Source organism: Parasteatoda tepidariorum, chromosome 2, assembly GCF_982258835.1.
Source record: "Parasteatoda tepidariorum strain Cologne lab strain chromosome 2, Ptep-v5.0, whole genome shotgun sequence".
In the NCBI taxonomy this organism is placed as follows: Eukaryota; Metazoa; Arthropoda; class Arachnida; order Araneae; family Theridiidae; genus Parasteatoda; species Parasteatoda tepidariorum.
The window spans coordinates 83,227,695-83,245,057 of NC_141756.1; the positions used below are offsets into that span (position 1 = coordinate 83,227,695).

A 17,363-nucleotide genomic window follows, 5' to 3' on the forward strand; every position below is an offset into this window, starting at 1 on the left:
CATACACGAATTTTTGAGTATTTTCAAACCTTGTCGGTAAATATTCGTGAAATTCAGTCACACCCACTTCAATGAATTTTGCCTTCAAATTTGAGTCGCACTGAGTCTATATTTATTGAGAAAATCGAAGAAAATAAAAAAAAATTGTCTTCCAAAGAATCTTTAAACCTTGTTTCAAATTCTGTTCTAAGATTTGAAATTTTTTTATGCGTATTTTTGATATGATGCAGTATCATCTAAACTAGATTTGTTCTTGTTGCATGTTGGGAAGAGCGTTAAATCTTCATTTTTCAGTTGCCTTTCCCAAAGAAATACTTTACATTTGAATGCTTTAATTATGTCAAACATGTTCGTAACGATCTGATCCTCGCCTTGTAACAATAAATTTAAATCGGATAAGTGTTTGGTTATATCAACCGTAAAAGATAAATCTTGCAATCATATTTGATCGGAGAACAAGCTTGTATCTTGATTTATAGTTTGTAAAAACTTATATATTTTTTCTTTCAAATCCCAGAATTATTTAAGAACCTTGGAGCAAGATAACCAACTTACCTCGCTATAGTAGGATAAAATTGATTATATACTATCTAATTGATAGCTTAGTGTGAAACGGACTCCATTTCAGCCAATTTTACATTTTCGCTCGTACAATTTAAAATGATCCGTATAGTTCATAAATAAAGCATATTATAATTTTGTATCCTGGTTTCGTTTCTAATTCCCATTCCTCTTTTTTTTTTTACTTTGCTTCTAATATATTGACTGGGCCACAAAAATGCTCATCTCGGGCCGCCAGTTTAACACCCCTGCTCTAAACAATTGTTTAGTGATCATTTCTTTTTCTTGATTCCAATGATTTGCAAGATGCTTCTAAAGCAAAGATAAATGTTCTGGAATCTTTGAATTTGTTGATTTCCACCGCGTTGGACAGTGTTGACTAAAAAATGCATTACAAATGAATTTAATAAAGCTTCTCATGGTATTTGAAGAGAACATTGTCCCTTCGGGAAATAATTGTATGTATGAAGATCATCTGATGTCAATGACATGTATATCGACTGCAGCACGCATCCTTCATTATCTGCTACCAATAATAGTGATGAAACCATAAAAATGAGCAGAAAATATCGAAGGATATCCCCATGACTGATCTGCAGTTTGTAAGAATTTGCTAATTGCTTATTTGTAAACCGTAAAGCAAATTGGCAAGCAATAGTAAGTATTAAGAGCGATATTGTTGAAATTATGTCTAAAAACCAGAAATAATAAAAGATTTCAGAATTTTTCTAGTATATCTCGTAAGTGACAATTTTTGAAAAATATACCCTAATTTAAATACTTTTAACCCTAATTTACGTAATTCTGCTTTGTGCATTAATACTAGTCTGAAGGAAAGCTTAAAATATGGGTTCTGCTGTATATGTTTATATATAAATGTGTGCGTATATATGTGTGTATCGGGTAGGGCGCGTGTGTTAATATATACATACATACAAACACGCCCTACCCTTCAATAATTGAAGACCCTTTCAATTTTTGGAACTTTTTAAAATTTCTCCAAATACTGAGATAATTATTTTATAACTTTAAAGGTCATGTGATTTCTTATTTTTATTAATAACATTTAAAGCTGTCAAAATGAGTTTTGAGTTTGAGGGACCAGCAATAAATTATGATAGAGAAACATTTTTCAGAAAAAATCTCAATAAACTTGTAACTTGTATCATTTTACATTTTTCTTATGAGCAATAATTGCAACTATTTCGGGACCCTAGCTTAAATGGAGATACTGACATTCATAGTTAGATTATATAGATGCACACACGCTCTTATTATAGAAGCACGCAGATACTCTTTCAATATTAAGTATCCACGCACACAAAAAAGGTTTACAGTGAGGGGAAAAGAAAATATAAAGCAGACAGCGTAGTCATGATTTATGCCAGGTAGAAGAAAATCAGTGTTTAATTGTATGCATGCTGCTCCCAAAGATATAAATATAACTGCCTTTTTTGCCCAAAGATTAACGATATCCATTGTTAGCAGTCGAGCCTACAATCACCTCATTTTTTTACAACTTTATACTTGATTACTTTACATGGATGTAGTTCTATGTATATCTATTAATATTTCTCTTATGTTCTTAAGTTAATGTGTGTATATATATATATATATATATATATATATATATATATATATATATATATATATATATATATATATATATATATATATATATATATATATATACATAAAATATATATATAATATATATACATAAAATATATATATATATATATATATATATATATATATATATATATATATATATATATATAAAATATTTTGTCAAGAATAAATAAAACTGTTTTTGTATGTTTAATAAAATTATCCTATTATTAAGAATATTATAAACTTGCAGATACTTTTTATTGTGTACGCAGATACTTAATATTTTTATCTTACTATGCTGACATTTTGGTTAATAACATAGTTTTAACATTAGTTACAAATTATGCAAGTATGAAGGATTTAAAGTAGTTCTTTTATAAGCTTGAGGGAAAAATATTAAAAAATTTTTTTTTCTTAACTTTTGTAGTGAATTGTATTTAGTAATTGATAAGAAGTGTGATGAAATTTTATTAGTTCCAGTAATATTCTAAGCAGTTTTTGTACTTTAAAAAAAGGGGGGGGGGGAAGCTCTGAGTGATTAAGGGTTTCCACAAATGTCATTACATTCTCTTAAACAAGTGGCACTGCCATATTGGGAGAGCATTCTCGATAAACAATTTTTTTATTTCCTTCGCTTGTTTTGTTTATAATTTACTGCAGTATCCTCAAAATCTTTGAAAGATTGAAGCTTAATTGATAAGTATGAAAAATCGTTTAACCTAAAAGTTAAAGATTTTGAACTAATCCGCATATTATTCGTTGAGAAATTTTAAAAAATGTAAAGTGTTTCTTCAATTATTTAGGGTGTGTATGTATACATATACAGTGCAAAACCTCTTATCCGAAAATCAGAAAACCAGATAAGGAATGAAATTCGGAACCGGAAATTAATTTTCTTCCATTAAAAAATTGTTTTTTTCCTGCAAGATTTTGAGCCCATTTTGTTATTTAGAGCGTACGGTGTATCGAGTTGACGAAAGAACTGATTTAGAGGACGGATCAAAAGCCGTTCGTAGACGAATCTCACATAAGCACAAATAGCTTATATATGTTATTAATGTTAATAATAACATATATAAGCCTGTATATAATTTTTATTTCATAATTTCTTTCCTTATTTAAACTTAAGTGTATTATTATTTCTAAAACTATTTCAAAATAATTTTTTAGTTTCGTTTTATAAACATTAAAAAAACGGCATTTTGTAGCGATTCAGAAAACCGGAAAAATCAGTTATCCTGAATCGCGATGGTCCCGATTGTTCCGGATAATCGGTTCTCTACTGTATATATAAATTTAAATTTGCTACTTTACAGATTTAAGTGCATTACGCTTATAGAAAAGCATTGGTGAAAGAAATGTCGTTAAATGGCTGAAATAAAAATAAATTAAAATTGCTTGAAATCTTTTTTATTCATGAATTTAAATTATGTACTTGACATTAAAAATATTTTTTTTAAAAAAAATATTACCAGGACTCTGTAAATTTATAACACTATGAAGGAATTATCAATTTGAACTAAACTTACATGAAGTGTAAAATGAGGTAAATAATTATAATAGCAAATGTGCCACTGTAGTGCAGGTTTCTTTGCACCACTATCAACAATATGTTGAATAAATTTCATTTCTGAAAATTCCTTCCTGGTGTTGCAATTTTTACAAACATAGTGTATTATACATTATTTCGATTAAACTTTAAAATTTATTCTTGATAGTTTCATGTTATTTTTTTTCTATTTAAAATTTTAATTTGGGTGTATCAAGAATATAATATATGAAAGTGGATTGGCTTTACATTTTAAAATACTTATAAAAATTAAATTGCTAAATATTTTAAATAAAATTCAACTTTTTTTTTAAAAAAATAACATGAATAAATTTAAACTATAATTAATTTAATTAACTGCAGGAAACAAAATATCTGTACAGGCAAAAATGTAAGATTTCAAATTTAGCAACCTAAGTTATAGCATGTATAAAATCTCTTCTCTTTGCAGTACGAACTTTTCTTTTTAAAGAAAGAATATTTTTTTTACAAGTAACTAAATGACACAAAATTCATATGCAATGATTTTGACCCAATTAAACTTATTAAAATGTGAATTCCATAAATTTTTATAGTGTTATTTTTGCCAGGAAATATGAATGTGTATAGCCAAAATAATGAAATATTTAACCTGCTTGAAATATTACCTATATTAAAATTAACCAAATTAAAATTTTTGACAATTCAATTTATTGAGATTCATACTTTCAACATTATTTTAAAAATGTCTTTAAATTTTGTAGAAATTTCTAGAATTAAATATACATTAAAAAGTTTTAATTAAATATTTTATTGAAATTAGTGAATTAATGAACTCAAGAGTCATAAAAACAAATGTAATAAAAAAATTCACTTCCTTATTATCGATAATTACTTATTTATTCAAATAATGTTTGGTTTGAACAATGAAAGTTTTGCGATAAATTTTTCAGTTGGAAACATTCAACAGTTAATATATTTCATGAAAATTAAAAATCTGTTCATTTTTTAAACTGCAAAAGTATGGGGCTTTACTCCCCCGCTCCCTGGATACAATTTATTGTAATGATGCGACTAGGATTATTACAAATGTCCATGAAGTGTTAAATTTATATTTACTAAAATATACGGTATTTAATTTAAATGTATAGAGGAAAAAGGAAAGGAAAAAAGTGTTAAATGTATTAAGTAATTTTTGTTTTTTATTGACTGTCTGTTTAATGATATTTAACTCAAGAAGACTTAAGATTTTTGGAAAGGTTTTTTCTTGTCTAACATGTTTTATTGTATCTCTGTAGGTGTACTTCATTGCGGAATATCCGAGATAATGAAGAAAAGGATTCGGCTTTTCGCGGTATCTGCAGTATGATAAGTGTTAATCCTGGTGGCATTGTTCAAGACTTCATATTTTTTTGTGATGCAGTTGCATCTTGGGTAAATCCTAAACCTGATCTCAAAAACATGTTTTATGAGGTAAGTTTTTTTTTAAATATCGCTGCCAAAGTATCTATTTTACATTAAATGACGTATTATAATTATTTGTGTTTTCTTTTAGATTTTACATGGCTTTAAAAATCAAGTTGGTGAAGAAAATTGGACTAAATTTTGTGAACAATTCCCTCCACCTCTTAAAGAGCGTCTTACTACAAGCTATGGAGTATGAAAATAGGTAATGTGTCATTGTTTTGAAGTTTAAGCTATAAAGATTTTAAATTTCATTAGATGAAGATGGTAAAAATCTAATGACCGATAAATTAAGTTAATTTTTGTAAGAATGTTCTATTTGGATAAGTTTGTTTTTTAGAGCTAAGTCCAGACGTGCCAACTCTCCCGCATTTTGCGGGAGTCTCCCGAATTTTGAGTTATTCTCCCGCCCTCCGGAATTGATTTGAAAAACTCCCAAATTTTACTGCGATCGACGGCCAAACTCAAAATTACCTAATTTTTCCGCGAGTGCGAAGGTAAGTTTTTCTTTCAGCTTGAATTCCATCCCCTCTTATCAAACTACCATCTGCCTGAAGCGTAGCTGAACATGCTTTATTTCCCCCCCTCTTCAACGTTACCTCTAAAAACACTCCTATTTCACCCGCCCCCTTACACTGGGGGCGGGTGAAATCTTCCTCTTCTTTCGTGTGGAGTTGAATGCAATGACGTCACATGTCGTTATCGAGTGACGTCCGTTCTGGAGTGGGGAAACTCGTACTCTCGATAGTTGGAATTGATATTGTATCTTGCTGTTTTTATAGTTTTTAATGCATATTTTTCCACGGTTGGCAACAAGCTCGTAAACTAGCAACGTGATATCAATTATTCGTTTAGTCTTCGTATATTTAAAAAAAAAAAAAAAAATTCAAGGATGTCTTAAGTCGAAACGGAAGTATGGATCAATTTCAACAAATCATGTACCAATGACTTTAGCAAGACTTAATTGCGGAGAGCTAAGTCTGCATTTTTTTTTTCATGCATACAGTAGAGAACCATTTATCTGGTATCCAGATAATCCGGAAAAAAAATTTGCTCGGTTCTCCCGCCATTTTGAACTAAAACGATATGAAAAAAAAAGCGGAAACTGGACTAATCCTTGAAGTTGAGTAGAGGAAAATGTGAGGAAGGGAAGAATTTTTTCCCCGTTTACCCAGAGAAACGTCATTTCTTCCGCGACCTTGAAGATTTTAGATCTTTATTCTCTTTTAGGTCGTTAAACTCAAAGGAGTGGCATGATGATTTCGTTTGCTAGTTTGATTTACGAGGGGGTGGGGAAAATGCATTGCACATGCATATCAGTGAACAGAAGATGAAAGAGAAAAATATATTTATCTATTTGACATCGATTAATAAAAATAAAATGTTTTTCTTTTGAATAAATTCTGATTCTTTGGAAGTGCGGTATCATTCACAAGTTTTTCTTGATGTGGAATCACACCTGCTTTAATTAAAAATCGCGTTTTTATAAAAAAAAAAAAAAAGGAGAATTGTTTATTAATTTAAGCATACCATTATTTTATGAAGCAGATTGCAGTTTCGTTTTTCTGATTCCACTACGTTTTTTTTTTCTTTTTCATGATAAATTTTGCACTCAATAAAATTATTTGTATTACCAAATTTTTTCATTATTATTATTTTTTTTTTTTTAAAGTCCGTTGATCTTGCCTTGTTCTAGGTTTTAATATTTATGCTAGTGCCGTTTTTTAACTATCGTTTCGGTTCGATAATTTTCAAGTGTTGTTTTTATTTAGATTAATAGGTTTTCCTTTTATTTTCGCCCCCCCCCATGAAATATATTGCGTTATTTAATCATTGGTTTTGTTTATTAGTTGATTTAGGAATCGTAATTATTTTTTAAACTTGTTTTTCTTGTCTAAACTTGCAAATTTTTTTATTCTTTTAAATTTTATTTTTCTACAATTTTTTTCCTTTTTAGATTTAGGAGTGCTTTTCTTTTTTCTCTTACTTTAAAATGTGTTTACATTTTTTCCTTGTAATTTGGGTTTGATAAAACATCGATTAACGACACTTTTTTGTCGATCCAGGAAACCGGGAAATTAAGACATCCGGGATAGCGATGGTCCCGAGCATCCCGGATAATTGGTTCTTTATTGTACAGACATTAGTATTGAATTGGTTTTATAAAATAAAATACTTATTCAATTTGTTTATTTTTTAAAAGTTTTTGTGTATTTTTATTACAGTGTCGGGTTTTTGAATAATGTTTTATTAAGGAAATGGTATTTATTTAAAGAGTATCTACCTAATATAGTTTTGTGTTGCTAAATCTGTGTTTAATTATTTTATTTCCATTTAATATTTTTAAACAATTATTGCTCTATTAGTGTGTAAAATTTCTTGCATTCTTATATTTAATAAATTTTTTACTTAAAATTCCTTAGAAGTGCCAAATGTTGCATACCATGCACCTTTCTTGACCCCTCCTGAATTCTTGTTAGGGAAACTCCTGAATGTTAATTTTGCTAGGTTGGCACGTCTGAAAGTCAATTTTAGTTTTTTTTCTTCTTTTTTTTAAATATATATTCCTCTTAGTCGTCTCTTTAAATTAGTATTTGAAAATCAGTAAAACAAAGTGTTTCGATTACCTTAAAATTGTAATATTATTTAACTTTGTGGCTCAACCTCTTTCCACAGTACTAGAATCCTTTAATTTAGAAATTGCTTACTTATGAAATTTAACTTGTGAGTTTTTCGACAGTCAGCAATGTCAGAGCTTCATCACTTGCAAATTCTTACATTCGATTTAATGAAGATGAAACATCCACTTTTCCTATGATCTATCTACACATCCCTTTTAGATGAAATCAAATATTTTATTATTTATTTAAAATAATTTTAATATAATAAACAATTCAATAGATACAAAAGTTTTAAAATGTGTAAATGAAGAGTTGGCCCTCAGTTATCCCTAATTAGAAAAACTTTTTAATAATATTAGATTCTTAAATTATTAAATATGTTTATATAAAATATTTTTTAATTTAATTTTTTATTATCCCTAATTTGTAGTTTGAAAGATATGTTTCAAAATTCAATTCATGTAAACTGATTTGGAGTTAATTTTGCTTTTGTATAAAGAAATATAACTAAAAGAAAGTATAAAATTTCGTATATACAGGGCTGATTGTGCTCCGTAAAAAATCCGGATTTCCGGACTTTTTGTTAACAGTGATCCGTAAGTTTCCGGAGATCGAAGGTCCAGGCGTTTAAAAAAAATCATTGATCACAGAAGTTTCCGGAAATCAAACTTTCAAAGGTTGAACTTAAAAACACAGTTTATTGTATTTGTTTGTAAGGGAGAGCCAGAGATATACTTTATAAGCTTATATTCATGGTTAATATTAATTTTTTTTATCAGTAAATAGTTGTTATAATCATAAACTCAAGAGAGAAAGACATATTTGTAAATTTTAATTACTTCTCCAGGTCATCTAGGTATGTGTAAGTGGGTACAGGTACGTGTAAAATTTTAAAAATATTTTAAGCAAACTAAGAAATATTGAGAAAAAGAAAGAATTTTTAACTCAAGAAATTTTCCGGAATTTTGACTTGGGCTCACAATCACCCCTGTATATATGATTTAATATAATTTTCTGTGCCGATAGGATGATACAAATAATTTTCAACAATTTGTTTTTAGAGAAAACAACTCATGATTTTTTAAATAAGTTGATATTAGCTAGTAAAGATTATAAAAGTTTTAACCTTAAAGTTAACTAGATTATAAAAGTTGATATTTAGCTAGCATTGTGTTGGAATTTTGTTATTTAAAACACAGTGTAATAACAGGTTCCCAGTGTTAACAATGTGGTAGTAATTGTGAGATATACGTAGATGTTTAAAGCTTTCAAAGGAAAAATTTATATGGGTGCAAAAATAACTCTGGAATAATTTTGTAATTCACAAATGAGAGAGATGTAAGCATTTTTCAGTGATTTTGAAGATTTTAGCTACCACTCATTTATTTTTCTAAGTCATGGGAACCTTGAATAAAAAAAACTTAATTGATTACATCTTGCTTATAATTAAACCAATGATTAATATTTATCATAAACAAAGTGTTTGAGATATTGAAATTTACTGTACACATTTTATTATTAATTATTGAAAATTAAATAACTAAAACTAATTACTCTTAAAATGTTGAGTTTCATAATCTTAGTTATTTATGTCTGGTCAATTCTACTTAGTTTTTTTGCTGTGCCATTTGCAAAGAGTTTTCTATCAGGCTTTAAATAGAGAGAAATAATTGGTCTTTGAGATATTATATCATTATAATCTTGTGTTGAATTTCAATGTATTTAACTTAGGTGTATTTCTGTAGTTATTGGTATTAACTTAACTTGTGTATTAATTTTGTAGGCCTTATTTGAAAGACATGAACTAACTGTTGAGAAGTTCAAGGATATTTTATTCATTTTCGTTAAATGCCATTTATCTACTGCATCCTGAAGTCCTAAGTGTTAGTTCTTTCAATAAAGATTCAGCAATCTGAACTATGCTATTTTGCTTCAAGTGTTATAAAGCCTCTCCCTGAACATTGAAAATAATCCCTTAAAACAAATCACTGTTCTGAAATTCAAGTATCAAAAATGTGTTCAGTATGAGTCTCTAAGTTATGAAATATGTCCAATTTTCTTGGCTTTTTCAATATAGGCTTAGATTGCACTGATTGTATGTACTTTGTTTAACTTGTAAAAATTTATTATATTAGGAGGATGTGTACATTGGCTTTGTCTAATGTTTAATCTTTGTAGTTCATACTTGACATATTTGTGTTATTGGAGTAAGTCAAATATTACAGTCTCTAGTTAATTTATAAGTTTTATTTACTAACTTTTGAATTCTCAAGCTACCTTGTGTCCTACGAATGATGAATGAAAATTTGGTGGCATATTTTCTCCCCATTTAATTTTATACTTTTTCTTCATTCAGAAACCATCCTCTCTTTTGACATAAATTATTCTTTTGATATAGTCTCAATTTGTAAAGCCCAATTTCCAAAGGTTTTTTTTTTCTTTGTGTAATTTGTGTGTGTAAATTTGTGAGAATTGTGAAGTGCCTTATTGTTATACACCCTTTAACTTCCCACAAAGTTATGATAAAAATTGGGTAGGTGGGAGGGTTTTTGGGGACTTGGGAAAGAACTCCAAATAAATTATTTTTTAAAAAGTCTAGAAAAAAAATACTAAAAACAATCTTAATGGCATTGAGGCATCATTTATCATCATAAAAAAGTCTTTTAGGAGTACAAAAGTGATATTAGTCTTTCATTCGTCATTAAAACTCATCATCAAAAAAAAATTAAACTAATAACTATCGCGTGTTAAAAATCGCGAGGCAGCTTTTTAAGAGCATTATTAACTTGTACTTATAATGTAATTTAAATGAAACGGATTGTAGGCGAACTAGTGTTCCTACCTTTAACTTGTATTATAGTGCGTTTTCTATTGCATCAAAGTTCGCGTTAAAGAAACTAATGGAAAGATGAACACGCTGCTGAGGTAAATGTGTTATACTTTCTTAAATTGTTTCACCATTATTTTAATAACAGTTTAGTCTTTTTCACTTATTCTATTTTATATGAAATCTGTTGTTTTTTGTACACTCTTTGATCAGTGTATATAATCCATATTTTTATTAAGTGTTTGTTAAAGTTAAAGAAGAAATGTTTGAAAAGAATATTTAACTTTTTCAATGTTTGTATTCTCAGCAGCTGTGAATTTATTCCAATTGTTGACATTTTTGAAAATGTTTAGGGAATTTAAACTTGTCTTTTAAATGTGAGGAGTATAAAAGAATAAATAAATAAAATGTGATATTACTCCGCGTTTGTGTACTTTTAAATGTAACTAGATTTATACAAATGATAGGACGCGCGTGTGGGAGGGCCATTAAGGCGGGTGGGTATTAAATAAAAAATACTCTTAACTCTTTTAAGTGACCCTTCAAATTTGAATTTATGCATACCTGTATTTTGATTGCATGTGATAGAGTGTATGAATGTGACTGTATCTTGTTCTTATGTATCTGTCAAGTGTTTATTAATATCAGTTATAATTTAATTTTATTTACTGACTTGTATTTAACATACATAATTAATACCAAAAGGAATATTTAGATTAAATTAGCAGTGCAATTATTGTAATAGAATACAGTACATACTTGCATCTAAGCAGACCACCCCCACAAGCACAGTTAAAAGCAGTAAAATACTGCACAGGCATACAAGTGGAATATATAAATTTGAAGCAAAAATATTTAGTTTATCTTTGGGAACTAATAAAACTCTACAATTTTTTAATAGCTTAAATAAGCAAATCTAATATTTAGAACAATTTTTCACCAAGTTTTATTGATTAAATGCTATAAGTTAAAATTATTTTCCTTCAGTTTTCAAGTATTATTTTTAGCCTATTTTTTCAAACCTCTCAAGTAGCAAAAATAATATTTGACTGTAATTTTATTGCAAGACACATTAAGAAATATATATATACTTATTTATTCATCATATATAAATCATTTTAAATATTATCCTAAAGTGTAAGCTATACTTTGAAAATAGTTGACTATTAAAGCAATAATCTTTACTAGAAATATTTTTATTTTTCACTATTTTATTGTATTTTTTCAATTCTAAATAATTTGAATTATTGAAGCATTTATGTTATCTTCATGTACTGTTAAAAAAGAATTCTGTATAAATATTGTGAAAAATTTCCTGCGTGAAAAGTACTTCTTTTGGCATTTAGTACCAAACATTTTTTAATTACATTGCAACCTTTTTTTATTATTTAAAATTTGCAAGTCTCTCATTTCAAGTTATGGTTTAAGCCTTTTGTCAGCATTTTATTCAACAGTTTTTTATATTGAAGTCAATAAATTTATATTGTAAATAACTTTGAATTTATATAGTAAAAAATATTAAGGTATGCTTTTTTTTCTTTCTTTATATATTTTTTTTAAATATTTATAAAATCGAATAATTTTTTATTTAGTAATTAAAATTCTATTTTAATTTATTCTAAATGCATTAAATGATGGTAGAAAAGTTATATAGTAGCAAATCGAACTTATGAACTATTATAGAATTTTTTTTTCTCCCTAATGCCTAATTTTTCTAGGTATGAATTAACTGTGATAATGTTTTCCCTGCTAGTTTTCAAATTAATTTTATATGAAAATTCTGAATTGAATGCTTCTATGATTATTTCAAATCTAGTAATTCAGAAATAAAAATCCTATCTGTTTAAGTATTTAGTGAGTGTTTTTTTTTAATTAAGTCATCTATAAATGTATCATATTTGTTGACTTTTGGCTAATCATTGTAAAAAAATTGTTTTGTTTAATACCGCTTATTTTTTTATTGCTAAATTGTATGAACGTGTACTTATAAGAATAATGGAGGTCAAAAGTTCCTCAATTTTATTTGTTATTTAATTATTCGAATAATTTGTTTTCCATAAAATGTGTTGTTTTTTTTTGTTGTTAGGTGCAATTATTTTGCATTAAGTCATAATTTAATTAATTTAAGGTGAACATATTGACATTTGTGGATTTTTTTTTATGTATAGAGAGCTAACCATTATTTTTTTATATTTTTTTTTAAGACTGTGATTTTTCTTAACTTGTTTAACGGCTTGTTTATTTTTTATAATTTAATTTCACATTTAAGAAAAGTTAAGAGTCGAATTAGATTGTTTTATTAATACGGTGCCAAAGTTTTACTGCACAAGATTCGCATCTGAAACAGGTTTAAAAAAAAAAATTTTTGTATGAAAAATAAAAGAAAAAAAAAGGAAAAATTTTAAAGCTTTCTAAAATAATGAAAATATGTATTTAAGAAGCACTTTATTAGAAAATTCTGTTTTCTTAGCTCCTAGTCATATTTTCTTTTTTTTTTCTTAAAAGAGTACATTGCCACTTGTTCAAAGCTAACATAAATAAATGCATTATAGCTAAATATTATTGTTAGTTTAGAGACTGTTGTGGGTTCCCTTTTCGTTTAAACAATTCCATTTTATTTTTAACTTGTGATATATTTAACATTTGTGAAAGAAAGTTTAAAAGAAAAAAATATTTGTCTCATAAGTAATTCTTGAATCTTAGTTTGATTTTATAATGAAACATATTCTTAATAATACATTATTTTTAGCTGTGTTTGTTTTTAGATCATTTGCTCAATGGATATCTTTTGTGTGTGGGGAACCCTGTAGGTACAAACTGTTAAATGTTTCTGTGTGTTTTCTCTCTCTTGATTTTTCAATACCTCATTCCACTCATATGGAACATAATTTCTCTCCTTTGTGAAAAGAAAAAAAAATTATTGTATGTGCCATCTCTCCTGGACACACGCTTATTCTAAATAAATGCAGTATACTTGTTCTTTTATGCTAAATAAATTTGGTGCATGAGGAAGTTTGTATTTTTGTTTTATTTGCATTACAATAATATACAATACAATAGTATTACAATACATGGTGAGTAGCATTTTTAAAAAGTGCCTATTTTCGATTTTATGTTATTTAAAAGCCCTTAAAGGTGCTTTTAAAAAGTGCTTTATTTTCCCTTTTCAAAAATGAGATTTTTTTCCCGTTTACTATGCCGATTTTCGCCACATATTATGCAAAAACGTGCTTTTCTTGTTGTTCGATTCGACGTTTTCCAAATTCATTTCGGCATACCGTCGGTCCATAGCGCATAGAAGCGACAATCATTTTACATGTTTGATGAAATACTTGCGAGTCCGTATGTGCGTCTACTGAGCTGGGTTTGGTGAGATTATTGCCTTCACATGTGCTGCATTTTGTCAAATATTCTCAATTTCAGACTTCCTTTTCCACCCTCTGATATCGAACCGAAAAATCTCTCGATCATTTTATAATGGCTAATATGCTGAAGAAAAGAATTCTTTGTCAGAAATTAGTTATTTTATCATGTTCGTGTAAAGTCATTGAAAATTAATTTGCATTTTGTTAATGTATATAGTGCTTAAAAATATTATTTGAGTTCTTAAAAAATACTTAAAAGGTGCTTATTTTTTGTTGAAAGATTTGGCTACGCACCTTACAATACGTATCTTCTAATAAGCATTTTTTGTTTTAAGTCTACAAAAGAAATTTGATAATGTATTCCAAGAAATGGTGTAATTGGGTTTTTATTTGAAATCTGGAATTAATCTTAAGCCAATTGAGTGCTTAACCTTCTTCACTAAACGTGTTTCTCTTTCAAAGAAATACAAATTCTTCCTGTGACAATTTTTCTTTATAGACTGCGACTGAAGTTGAGTAAAATCTGCTCTTGACATTTATTGGTTAGTGATGCTCTGAAAACAGCACTTCTGTTACTATGCTACCACAATGTAGACCAGAGAGCCAATAGTTGTGGTCTTGGCACTCTCCTATCGTACCTGGACTTCCTCCGTAACAACCAATAATATTATTTTTACAGAAACTAAGTGATCACAAACTACTTCCAAAATGTAGTCATTATTTAACTAAGTATAGGGGGAAAAATTTCCTGGAAAATTCAATTTGCACTCTTACAAAATTCCCATGCTAAGTAAAATAAATTCAGAACATACACAAGATAAAAATAAATTAAGCTTTCTTTATAAAGAGGCATTGAGTCAAATTTTTCATTAAAATTAGTTTAAATTTTTTTTTTTTAAAACTTATCTACTTTTGTTGAGTTGATATGTCTTAGATTTTTTATTATCATTGCTATGTAAAACATTTTTAGGTATTCTGTTATAAATTATTTTTGTTATTCAAGAAGGAAAAAAAGCTTATTTTAAAAATAATATTTAAAAAGCCATTTACATATGTGTGTACAAATCCACTTTTCAAATCCCAAAAATTTCGTAAAATCAGTTGGTCGGCTTAAATACTGGTAACAAAGTAGGTCATTTGTTAATCGTGAAATAGCTATGCAATCTAAACAATGAAATAGATATCTGTATCAATTTATCTCTTTCAAAAACTATTTTTAATTTATATATAATTAGCATTTCTTTTAGTAAAATTTTCTTTAAGTGTTAATTTTTTTAGAAACAATACTTTCATTTAAATTTTTTCTGAACATAATTTAAACATTTCAGAGCATACCATAAAGCTAAAAATTTTACGATTCCAGAACATCTGTTGGATACAGACCCTACTCAGCAATAGATTCTTCAGTCTGCTGTGTCACCTTTACCACTATTCAAAGAATTTGAATCAAGATTTTGCCTTGTGTCTTAGTAAACTGTTTTCTCTATATTTTGTTAGAATAATTTAAATTCTTTAAATATATTTCATTCAATTTATACCTGAAATATTTTAAAAGTATATAACGTAATTTCCCGATATCATTTGGTTTTTCAAAAGATTCTTTTAAATTTTCATTAATCTTTTTCGCTATTCAGATATCCAATTTTGTTTCGAATAACCATGTAACCTTTAATATACAATAAAAGTTTGGTTATAATTTTACAATTAACGATTTGTTTAGATTATACTTCTGTAAATACGAAAATATGACACACTGGAAGTTTTATATATATTACTTTGTGTATTATATTTTTCCTTTTATGTAGATGTAATTTTTCCCTTAGAATAAACCAGAGAAATCAGAAGACTAGTTAAAATTAAGTCATTTTGAAATGAAAATTAATTCTTTCATTTGTTTTAATTTTTTCATCCCTTGTCCTTTATCAGGAAAACTTAATTAATATGATAAATTTTGACTTTCTTTTTTTTTCCTACTTGTTTACTTTGTAAACTTTTTACCTTGCAATAAACCAGAAAAATCAGAAGACTTGATATAGATATATTACTTAGTGTATTATATTTTTCCTTTTATGTAAATGTAATTTTTCCCTTAGAGATTCTTACCAGAGAAATCAGAAGACTAGTTAAAATTAAAAGTAATTTTGAAATGAAAATTAATTCTTTCATTTGTTTTAATTTTTTCATCCCTTGTCATGAAAACTTAATATGATAAATTTTGACTTTCTTTTTTTTTTCTACTTGTTTATTTTGTAAACTTTTTACCTTGGAATAAACCAGAAAAATCAGAAGACTTGATATAGATATATTACTTTGTGTATTATATTTTTCCTTTTATGTAAATGTAATTTTTCCCTTAGAGATTCTTACCAGAGAAATCAGAAGACTAGTTTAAATTAAAAGTCATTTTGAAATGAAAATTAATTCTTTTGTTTTAATTTTTTCATCCCTTGTCCTTTATCATGAAAACTTAATTAATATGATAAATTTTGACTTTCTTTTTTTTTCTACTTCTTTACTTAGTAAAATTTTTACCTTGGAATAAACCAGAAAAATCAGAAGACTTGTTAAAATTCAAAGTCTTTTTAAAATAAGATTTAATTTAAGAAATTAATATCTTTTACATCCTTCGTTTGGTTTAATTTTTATACCTTGTGCTTCAAATCTATCTCAGAATCAAAATGTAAATCACAAATTATTCTTGTTTCAATATGTTTTTGAGGAGCCAAAAACCAATTTATGTCATTATGATTAAAATGTACCTATAAAATGTATTGCTCAGCATTAACAAATTTCAAGGAGTAAAAATTTCAAAATTCATTGACTCCCCGTGTAGTAAATGGTGACTGATGCACGTTAAATCTGTCGAGTCACAAAGTCCTCCATGGTCCCATAACAAATCAAAACCTCTGGGGGTACTGATCCAGGAGTTTCCTCATCTTCTGGATTAGTTAAAAATTACAAGGCTACGGAGTTGAACATTAGTAGTCGGCTGTTCAACGACGGATGTTTAAAAAAAATTCATTAATTTTTTCAAATTTTAATGAATTTTTTTTTTCTTTTTAATTTGTTTTCTATTTATAAATATTATTTTGTTAACTAATTTGTTGCTGTGAATGTGTAGTTAATTCATCGTTAGTCGTCATAAACAACGGAAATAATTTAGGCAACTATTACAAATATAAATGTTTCGGATTTAAAATAATACAACTAATTTTAAAATATTAAATCGGGCAAAGTTTATGACTATGCATTGGCTCACCCCCCTCCCCCAGTCAAAAAAAAGTTGACACGCCACTGCAGTCGGTGATGTTTAATTACGTGCCAGTTCTTCAATATCTTTGTCAATATTGTACCAATACACATAGGAACGGGAAACGACTAAT

At 27.4% G+C, this 17,363-nt stretch overlaps 1 protein-coding gene across 2 annotated transcripts in view; it reads left to right on the forward strand.

Moving 5' to 3' along the window:
• Tnpo (transportin 1) overlaps nt 1–10,513 on the forward strand; it is a 40,837-nt gene extending 30,324 nt beyond the window's left edge. For both annotated transcript variants that reach the window (XM_043043721.3, XM_043043723.3), the window contains exons 20-22: nt 5,002–5,176; nt 5,259–5,372; nt 9,572–10,513. In XM_043043721.3, the coding sequence (XP_042899655.1) occupies nt 5,002–5,176; nt 5,259–5,366 (283 nt within the window). In that variant the 3' untranslated portion in view covers nt 5,367–5,372; nt 9,572–10,513. The remainder of the gene's footprint in view (nt 1–5,001; nt 5,177–5,258; nt 5,373–9,571) is intronic.
• The last annotated feature ends 6,850 nt before the right edge of the window (nt 10,514–17,363 follow it).